General features: G+C 60.1%; 1 protein-coding gene across 2 annotated transcripts in view; it reads right to left on the bottom strand.

The window, feature by feature from the left end:
- Positions 1–2,861: 2,861 nt before the first annotated feature.
- ULK1 (unc-51 like autophagy activating kinase 1) overlaps positions 2,862–9,759 on the bottom strand; it is a 28,287-nt gene continuing 21,389 nt past the window's right edge. The window contains exons 19-28 of one of the 2 annotated variants that reach the window (XM_017868820.1): positions 9,167–9,435; positions 8,733–8,926; positions 8,260–8,369; positions 8,039–8,182; positions 6,916–7,100; positions 6,541–6,713; positions 6,330–6,448; positions 5,832–5,989; positions 4,731–4,866; positions 2,862–4,658 (exon numbers count right to left, since the gene is read on the bottom strand). In XM_017868820.1, the coding sequence (XP_017724309.1) occupies positions 4,603–4,658; positions 4,731–4,866; positions 5,832–5,989; positions 6,330–6,448; positions 6,541–6,713; positions 6,916–7,100; positions 8,039–8,182; positions 8,260–8,369; positions 8,733–8,926; positions 9,167–9,435 (1,544 nt within the window). In that variant the 3' untranslated portion in view covers positions 2,862–4,602. The remainder of the gene's footprint in view (positions 4,659–4,730; positions 4,867–5,831; positions 5,990–6,329; positions 6,449–6,540; positions 6,714–6,915; positions 7,101–8,038; positions 8,183–8,259; positions 8,370–8,732; positions 8,927–9,166; positions 9,436–9,759) is intronic. The other variant, XM_017868821.1, reaches the window with a different exon arrangement.

Here is a 9,759-nt window from a genome sequence, read left to right as displayed (position 1 = left end):
CACTTTTTTTTATTTTTTTTTTTTTTTTAAGAGACCAGCTCACTATGTTGCCCAGGCAGATCTCCAACTGCTGAGCTCAAGCGATCCGCCTGCCTCCCCTCCCGAAGTGCCAGGATTCCAGGTGTGGCCACTGCGCCCACCACTTCCTTGCCTCCTCTCCCAAGCTTGCCCTCCTGTCCTCCTGCTTTTCCTTAAAGAAACTCATATGATTCTGGGCCCGCCCAGATAATCTGGCATAATCTCAAAATCCTTAATCCCATATCTAGGGCCGCAATTCAGCCAACCACAAGCTTGAATTTAGGGAATGGGCCATGGAGGTGTTGGGGAGAGCATGCTCCTGGCAGTGCAAGGATGGGGAGGCAGGAGCCAGCCGTCTGCAGCAGCCCCACTCCTGCCCTCCAGGGGCTGCACCTCCTCCTACAGGTGAGGACTCAGCAGGGCCTGGGCACTGTGCCCACCTGGAGTATGCAGGTAGAGAAACCACAGGGCTGCGTGATGAGGGACTGATAGGAAAAGAGGACCAAGAGGCCTGGGGCCAGGTTGCGTGGGGCCCTGTGGCATTGGCTATGAGTGAGATGGGAGCCCCAGGGATCCAATCTGACACCCCTTTCCAAGGGGTACTCAATGGGCTGTGTGTGGCTTGTGAGGAGCTGGTGGCCCAGGCAGTAAGGGGAGGCAGGAGGGTGATGCAATTGGCCAGGTGGGAGGGCAGCTCACCTATACTAAATGACCCCCCAGGAGGGTACCCCTCCACCAGCCCAGGCTCCAGGACTGAGGCAGGGGGTATGGACAGGCACCCAGGGGGCCACAGTTCTGTGAGAGTGCGGGCACCAAGGCCTGGTCCCGCTGGCTTGGAGTGTGCAAGGATGAGGTCCCTCCTACACTGCCACGGCTTCCCCTGGGCCCACCCTCACCACCTGGCTCTGGCACATGGACCTTTACAGCAGCTTTATTTACCACTGCCCAAATGTGGAAACAACTAATATATCGGCAGGTGAATGGAAAAACTGTGGTACCTCCAGACAATGGAATACTATGCAGCTCTAAAAAGAAATGAGGCCAGGCACGGTGGCTCATGCCTGTAATCCTAACGCTTTGGGAGGCTGGGAGGGTGGATCACTTGAGGCCAGGAGTTTAAGACCAGCCTGGACAGCGTGGCAAAACCCGTCTAAAAATACAAAACTTGGCCGCGCGCGGTGGCTCAAGCCTGTAATCCCAGCACTTCGGGAGGCTGAGACGGGCAGATCACGAGGTCAGGAGATCGAGACCATCCTGGCTAACATGGTGAAACTCCGTCTCTACTAAAAAATACAAAAAACTAGCCGGGTGAGGTGGCGGGCGCCTGTAGTCCCAGCTACTCGGGAGGCTGAGGCAGGAGAATGGCGTGAACCCGGGAGGCGGAGCTTGCAGTGAGCTGAGATCCGGCCACTGCACTCCAGCCTGGGCGGCAGAGCAAGACTCCGTCTCAAAAAAAAAAAAAAAAAAAACAACTATGAGGACAGGAAGATCAGGGGCGAGTGGAGCTAGGCTGGGAGAGGGGAACAGGTGGAACCCAGAGGACCTTAGGGTGATGTGTGGCATGACACCTTTGCAACACCCAGTGTACATCAAGTGACCCCATGATGTGAACTGCGGACTTTGGGGGGTAACACAGAACCTGTTGTATTAGAAGTGTCCATGATTTTTGAAAATCTAAAATCTGAACATTGGGTTCAACAGCAGAGACAAAGGCACTGCACGAACCTGACGTGTTACTGACGGGAGAGAGGGCAGATGTCTCTGTACATCCTACTCCATTTTCCTACAACTATAAACTGCTCTAAAAAATATTAAATTCCATGTTGGCAGTGACTGGGCATTTCTTTACGTCACAGACGTACCAGGAGGACCACAGCGCCCACGGCCTGGCAGCTGCCCCACCACACCTCACCCGGTGCTGAGCGCAGCTGTTCCTGTTTGAGGAGGCTGTTTGGAAGCAGCCCGTCTTGGGACTCAGAAATCAAGGTCTCCGCCTTCCCCTTCCTCGAGAACACCAACCTCTCAATGAACTTTCACTTCTTACTGCGGTTAGCAGTTTTTAGCAAGTTATTTTTATCTAATGAAAACAATATACAGTTTAAAAAATGCAAACCCTACAGGAGTTCGAGACCATCCTGGCCAACATGTGAAACCTCGTCTCTACTAAAAATACAAAAAATCAGCCGGGCGCAGTGGTGCATGCCTGTAGTCCCAGCTACTTGGGAAGCTGAGGCAGGAGAATCTCTTGAACCTGGGAGGCGGAGGTTGCAGTGAGCCAAGATTGTGCCACTGCACTCCAGCCTGAGCAAGAGTTACTCGTCTCAAATTAAAAAAAAAAAAAAGGGCAAAGGATTTAGATGTTCCTCCAAAGACACACAAATGGCCGCCAAGTACCTGTGATGCTCAACGTCAGGACCCCTTGGGGAAATGCAAACCAAAACCACAAGGCGAGGCCTTGGAGGCCCAGCTGCTCAGAGGCTGCAGTGAACAGTAGGCTTCTTGGAAATTCACACAGGGCTCCACGTGGCCCCTCCTAGGTGGATCCCCAGAGGAGTCAAAGCAGGTGCCCAAAGCTATCCCAAGGTGGGTGCCCTGCCCTCTGGAGTCTGTTCACCCTGTGCAGGACCTCCAGCTTGGCGGGAGAGGCTTCCTGCAGCACAGGAGTCTGCACTGTCCCTCACATATCCAGCTTCTGCCCTGGGGCTCTGCTCCTACGGCTGTGTCCAGCCATTGTGGGCACCAATGGAGGGAGCCCTGGGGCTCCTGCGCCTTGGCTGAGAAAGAAAATGACACAACCTTGAGAACAGCGACAAGCCAGCGAAGACAAGAGGTGACACCAGCCCAACAATTCCAAAGGTTTATTTCCTTAAATTGATATTACACAATATAACGCAAAGGGCAGGAAATCACACAAAATTTGCTTTAAAGTAGACAAAGGGTCCGGCACTATCAAGAGAACATTCAACCAGGGGCGGCAGTTGAGGCGCCCAGGACCTGCTTGGACACACGCACACGCGGCCGCGACGGAAGCAAGAGGACCAGGACGCCAGGCAAGACCCCTGTAGTGCCAGCTTCCCGGGACTCAAGACTCCAGTCGGCCATGAAGCAATAAATACTAACGCCCCACGAGGTGAGGATAAAGCCATCAAGGTGATGAGGAAGAAATCACGGGGATATTCTTCTTCTAAGTCCAAGCACAGTGGCAATATTTCAAGTATTGCAAAGAAAAACACACACGTGTGTATTTTCGTCTGTTATGTGACGTGTGACCCTGGACCCCCGCGTGGGTCCATGGCCCCACCGCTGCCTCCCGCAGACTGGGGACTCGTTCAAGTATCTACTGATCCAGGCTGGGCAGACCAAGGGAGGCCCAGGCAGGGTTTGCAGCACATGCCCGCCTGGAATCCGGAAGGCAGGCCTCTCTGCGGACACCCTCAGTGGCCCTGGGCAAGGCCGAGGCAGGGAGGGACAGGGCTGTCACCAGGCCTACCCTGCCGAGGGGCTGACACCACAGCTGGCTGTCAAAGCTGGACAGGGAGCTTTTGCATATGTTACTTTTTTCTTTGCATGAAGTATTCCCCTCATCCGCCCCCAGGCCCAGGTGGGGAGGGTGCTGGGCACACACCTGTCCTGCTGCAGCCACCGACACAGGTGTGCACAGAGCAGCCTCACCTGCCTGCCATACGCCCCTGCGCCATCTGCCTCTAACCTGGCCCAGTCCTCGCCCTCCCAAAACCAATTCTTAAACACCTACAAGTTTTCTCCTTTAAAGAAAAAATTAGCTGCATAAAAATAAGACACATTTTAGGAATAAAGTGTAAAAGATTACAAGGCGTATCCAGGGCTTAGAGAACACGGTGCCTCTGCTGCCGGTCCCTAGAGGAGCGCTTGGACAAAGAACTGCCTCTGCCTCTGGCGCAGGGCCCCACTCACCCCGGAGCCAGTTCTCCCCTTGAGGTCCAGACCTGGGCAGCTCCGTGGTCCGGTGCTCAGGCTTGGGGGCCCTGGCATGTGTCCGCTTATGTGTATGTACAAACACCAGGCCACTGCCAGGAATCACCGCCCAGCAGTCCCTGGTGAGGTCCAGATTCTGTCTCTATCTGCGTAAAGTGCTTGGGTGATTGACAAAGCTGGGTGGGTATCTCGGAGGGAGAGGCTCCTGGAGAGTGGGGGACGCCGAGGCCGCAGGCTCTTCCTGGGCACAGTGACTGCTGACCTGCCCTAAGCAGGAGCTCGCTTTGGCTTTGAGTCGGCAGCGGTCTCAGGCCCTTGCCTGTCCTCCAGGGCTGCCCCGGGGCTAGAGGGTGGTGGCACCCACACCTGCTGTGCCAGGCAGCCAGAAGGGCAGAAGTTCTGTGATCCCCACCTGTACAAGATGGGAGACACCCCCAAGCTGTGTGACTCCAGGTGTGCTGGTTCTGCCCCATGACCTGCAGGGAGGCCGGCAGGCTGACTGTCCGTGGGGCCCAGGGCAGGGCTCAGCACCAGCGATCAGTGCCATGGGCTTGTCCCAAGGAGTCCAACCAACACAGAACCCACCCTGCAGGGCTCGGCAGTACCGGGGCCCAGCCAGACCAAAAAAGGTCAGGCACAGATGCCAGTCAGCAGCGCCGAGAGTCTCCGCTCAATGCACAGCTTGCCTGTGGAGAGAGAGGGGGGAGCGTGAGGGAGACGCCCAGAGCCCTCAGCCCCCAGCCCAGCCTGGTACTCACACTTGGCGACGTTCTCAATGTCGGCCTGGTCTGAGAGCATGTGCTGCAGCCCCTCCAGGAGCAGCAGGGCCTTGTGGTAGCGCGGGACGCAGCCCTCACGGTGCTGGAACATCTCGTCCAGGGCGGCCGACTGCACCTGGGGGCGAGGGCAGAGGCTGGACAAGGCCAGCTAACCCCACTCCCTCCCAGCGAGGGCTGCCCTGCACCCACGGCAGTGGCCCAGGGGTGGCAGACAGGCCCTCAGGGCAGTGACATCGGGGGGTGAGTGCTGGCACAGCCTGCGGTGCAGAGGGGATGGTCACAGGGCCAAGGGGAGACGCTGCCTGGAACCAGGTGACCCTGGCCAGCACTGTCAGCCCCACCCCAGGACAACAGAGTGCCCGCCACTCAGTCAGTGTCATTACTGTTGCTGCCTGGCCTGCCTGGGTGGGAAGCAGGAGCAAGAGGGAGGCTGACTTTTCCCATGTTTGTTCAGACTGGATTTTTACTGCATGCATACATTTTCTTAAAAAAGGAGACTCAGGCACTCCTGAGTTTTTGCCTGTAATCCCAGCATTTTGGGAGGCTGAGGCAAGATGATCACTTGAGCCCAGGAGTGAGCGGCTACACTACACTTCAGCCTGGGCAACAGTGCAAGACCCTCTCTTAAAAAAAAAGAAAAGAAAGAAAAGGGGGGGCCCCACCTCAGAGGCAGAGGAAGCTCTTCAGAGCCCAAGCAGGGAGCCTGTGCCCGCGGTACCAGCTGAGTGCACCATACTTCTAGGCAGGTTGTCTGGGACCAGGTGCTGCTTCTGGAGGCTGACACCTGACTACGAGGCCTGAAGACCAAGTCTCTCATTTCACAATTGGGGAAACTGAGTCTCGGGACGAGGCATGGCAGGATGTACATGGGCCACGGCACCCATGCAATCAAGGATGCACCCGGCCAAGCTGTAAGTGCCTGCAGGAGGCTGGGGGGCATCATGCTGTCATTTCAAGACCTCCAGAAGTGACACCCCCCAAAGTCTCACCAAGCTGTGGGCATCAAGGTCCCCTCCCAGTGGAGACAGCCAGCCTGGAAGTTCCTGGCCCCTGCCCCACTGGTGTCTGTCTGTCCCGTACCATCTGCACAGCATGGCTGAAGATCAGCCTCTCGGCAGTGATGCTGTGGATGCGGTCCAGGAGCCGCTGCTTGTCCAGGAAGAAGCGCTGCAGCCGCAGGCTCAGGCCCTGGCAGGACACCACGCTGGCCTTGTACAGCTCATTCAGCCTGCGTACCACTGCAGAGGACGAGGGTGGTCAGCTCAGGGTGCGGCAGACACGGGGCAGGGCTGAAGTGGTCATGATCTGCCCTGTGCACTGAGCGAGCACATCCCTCCCTCCCTGCCACAGCCCTGGCTCCCTGTGGCCTTCGGTGTGCGGCCAGGCTCAGCACCTTGTCCTGGGTGCCATTCGACCCCACCACCTCTGTGCTCTGCACACTGGGCCAGGCCCCAAGGCCTTTGCACCTTTGCACAGGGGCCTGCTCAGGCAGCCTCCCTGTCACCCTGTCACCCGGACAGTTGCAAGGCGGGCTTCCTCCCCAACCCGGCATGTGGGCTGAGCGGTCACAGCCCTCACCCTGCTTCACGGTGGACGACAGGCAGAGCTTGCCGGCCCGGATCTGGTCGATGGCAGTTTGCAGGCCGGAGGACAGTAGCTCGGCCACCTTCAGGTACAGGACCAGCTGCTCCGCAAAGCTGGGGGTGGCAGGCAGATCAAAGGAGGCAGGTTGGTCCTGGCCCCCAGGCCACCAGCCGCCCCACCCCGCCCCAGCCCTGGTAGCACCCACCCCCATTCTCGGCTCAGCAGGCTGATCTGGTCGGCCACCACACTCTCCTGCAGCTGGTACTCAGGGCCCCCGGCCGCCTCGCTGGCGCTGCCCTTCAGGGCTGCGATCTCCAAGACGTGCTGCACGAACAGCAGCGTGAAGCGCAGGCCACGCAGGATCTCGGTGTGCTCTTGCTGCAGGAAGCGGTCGTCAGGGTGGCACATGCTACCCGGGCTGGGAAGAGGCTTATCTCCCTTGAGACTCACTGATGACGCCTTGGGGAGGCAGGGCAGGGTCCCCTCCCTTGCTGTAGCCCGGGCAGCTGGGATGTGCCCCACCCGACAGCCCACACCCGCTCCAGCCAGAATGGAAACCTTTGCTCACTCCAGCCCTCACCTCCATGAGGGTCTCCTCAGGGAGGTCGGGGGCCTCGAAGGTCACAGCCCCCTCCAGGTTGGCAGCAATGGGGTCAGCAAAGCTGCAGCTGTGCCCTGGAGCAGGGAGCTCGGGGGCTGGGGCCTCGCTGCAGGCCCCAGGCCCCAGGTGGCGGGCAGAAGAGCCAGCAGAGCCAGTGGAGCCCACTGCAGGGAAAGGGCGGTGAGGGGCATGCCAGGACAAGCAGACACCGTGGCCCCCATCCCCCACAGGCTCCCACACCTCCAGGGCCCAATGTGCCTCTGCCTTAGTTTACACCCTGTTACCTCCCAAAACTCTAACAGGAGAAACAGAGCAGGTCCCTAGAGCCCCTACTCAACCTCTTGCCACTCACCACGACCCCCAGGTCCCCAGCTCCCCAGCTCAGACCAAGGGCTGCAGTACCCATCAAGGGACCCTCTGGGTATCCCGGCCCCCAGCCCAGATCCGCCTGGGAGAAGGGCAGCTACCACTATCTGAGATGGGGTAGGTGGGTGGCCTGGGGTGCTACTGTGCAACACGGGGTGGGCCCGAGGGCCAAAAGGACCTCAAAGGGCAAGGCAGTCCCCCACCCTCACTATGGGGCTGGCAGGTGACCCCAGTGATGGCAGCCCCTGGCCAGGACCAGATGCCCACAAGCCTGCCCCTCCCCAGGGAGAACCCACAGTGGGGACCCTGCCAGGCCCCAGGCCCAGAGCATTCCCACACGCCACTGGCTGGGGAACCAAGGCACGCCTGTCTGCGTGGCCCGTGCTCATCAGGGCGACTCCTGACCAACACAGCACAGCCCACGGCAGCTGGGCAAGGAGGCCACAATCCAGACACCGTCCCTGCTCAGCTCACGTTTTGGGGATAAATGGGAACGAGTACCTGTCACTCACAGGTTGAGTGGCAGGGGCAGCCTGCGGGGCGGGTACCAGAACCACGTCCATTTTGCAGATTGGGAGACAGAGCGTGGGTTTCTCAGGGGCCTGAGCTGCTTCCTCAGGCACCCCCGGGCTCTGGGGGGCCGTAGTCCAGCGACCCGAGTTAAAGGATGCCCCCCCTCCTCTAGGGCGCTGCCACCACCCCAAAAGGGGCAGGGCCTCAGCCTAGCCAGCCTCACCTGAGAATATCCTGGTGCGGGGGCCCTGGGGCGGCGTGCTCCCGCTCGGGGGAGAGCCCACGGTGAAGACTACCCGGGAGGGGCTGCTGGCGCCCCCAGCACGGGCTCCTGGGTGCAGGCTCCCTCCACAGCCAGCTGAGGGTGCTGGGAGAGCAAGGAAGGGCTCAGGAGCATCCTGGCTGCCCGCCGCCCCCATCCCACAGCCTCTGAGCCCCACCCACCGATCTCCATGGGCTTCTCCTGCAGGCTCTCCGTGCTGCCCGGCTCCGGGGCTTGTGTCCCAAACGCAGCCTTAAGGAGCAGGTCAGTGAGGCGGCTGGTGCTGAAAGACCTGCGGGAGGGGACAGGGCTGTGCTGGGGGCCCGGCCCACTCCACCCTAACTGGACCTTGAGGGGCCCCTCTGCAGGCCAGACACACGTAATGCACGGTCCCCTGGCCCACCTCGAGAGGCAGACACTCCTGTCACCCCAGCTTACAGGTGGGCATGGTGAGGCTCAGGACGGGGACCTGCTGGGGGTCTAGGGCCAGCCATGGGTGGGCCAGGCTCTCTGGCACCCAGCCACACTGGGCACCCACAGAAGGGCAAGGCCAGGCTTTTCCTGTTCTACCCCCAAGAAGTACACAGCAGCAGAATGCAGGGGAAAGGGGCAGCCCCCTCAGAAGCCCATCCAAGGCCTCATCCCTCCAACTCACCGGCCAAAGGGACCCTTGGGGTCCTCGCCTGGCCGCAGCCCAGGGCCCAGTGGCTGACCATGGAAGGGTCCCACCTCCGAGAGGTCGGGCAGTGTCCGGTTTCGAGGGGGCGTCATCACCACGCCCTGCCGGGCTAGGAGGGCCAGCAGGTTCTGGGAGCTGGGGGTCTTTGGGAAGTCGAAGGAGGGTACAGCCTAGGAGGACAGAGATGGGGTGAAGACCGCCCTGCAGGTCTGCAGCCCTGGGGCCCAGTGCCTGTGGGAGGTGGCCAAGTTGGCAGGAACTGGCAAGGTATGTGGGAGTGGACTGAGCATGAGCCCAGGCGGGAGTCAGAAGGTACAGAGCTGCCTTCCTCAGTCTTTGTTCTGGCCTGGTCACTCCCACCCATCTTCCCCAGGGCTCTGTGCCCCTGGACACATGGCAGTGCCCATTACCTTGGTGGGGGAGCCCAGAATGGGGGGCAGGGGGTTTCGCTGCAGGAAGTCGGGCAGCTTGGGTGAGCCCCGCAGGTTCCGGCAGGACTGCAGCCCGTGGGACGGCTGGGGAGGGCTGGCCTGTGGGGGGCTGAACACGGCTCCCAGGGGGTCCGTGGGGGGTTTGGGCAGCTTGGGGCGGACGACGTGCAGGTCAGACAGGTTGGGGGCACTGTGCAGGCGGCAGCCCAGCCCGGAAGTGCGGGTAGAGTGCTCGGGCACAGAGGAGCCTAGAGAGGAGGACAGGCCTCGTCACGACCTTCCGGTCCAGCGGCCCAGCCCTAGGCCCCACTGCTGCCACACGGAGGCCCCTTGGGGTAGACGGTGAGGCCCCACTGTTTTTTTTTGAGACGTAGTCTCGCCCTATTGCTCAGGCTGGAGTGCAGTGGTGCAATTTCGGCTCACTGCAAGCTCTGCCTCCCAGGTTAAACCCACTGTAAAACCTGACCCCCAGACAGCACAGAAGACCGGCACAGAGGGGATAAGAAATCTGCCCCAGCTCACACAGCCAGGAGCTGGAGAGGCAGTTGGCTTCTGTTCCATGAGCTTCCCTC

This window comes from Rhinopithecus bieti, unplaced genomic scaffold (assembly GCF_001698545.2).
Source record: "Rhinopithecus bieti isolate Rb0 unplaced genomic scaffold, ASM169854v2 scaffold_4907, whole genome shotgun sequence".
Lineage (NCBI taxonomy): Eukaryota > Metazoa > Chordata > Mammalia > Primates > Cercopithecidae > Rhinopithecus > Rhinopithecus bieti.
This window is presented reverse-complemented; position numbering and strand designations above follow the sequence as displayed.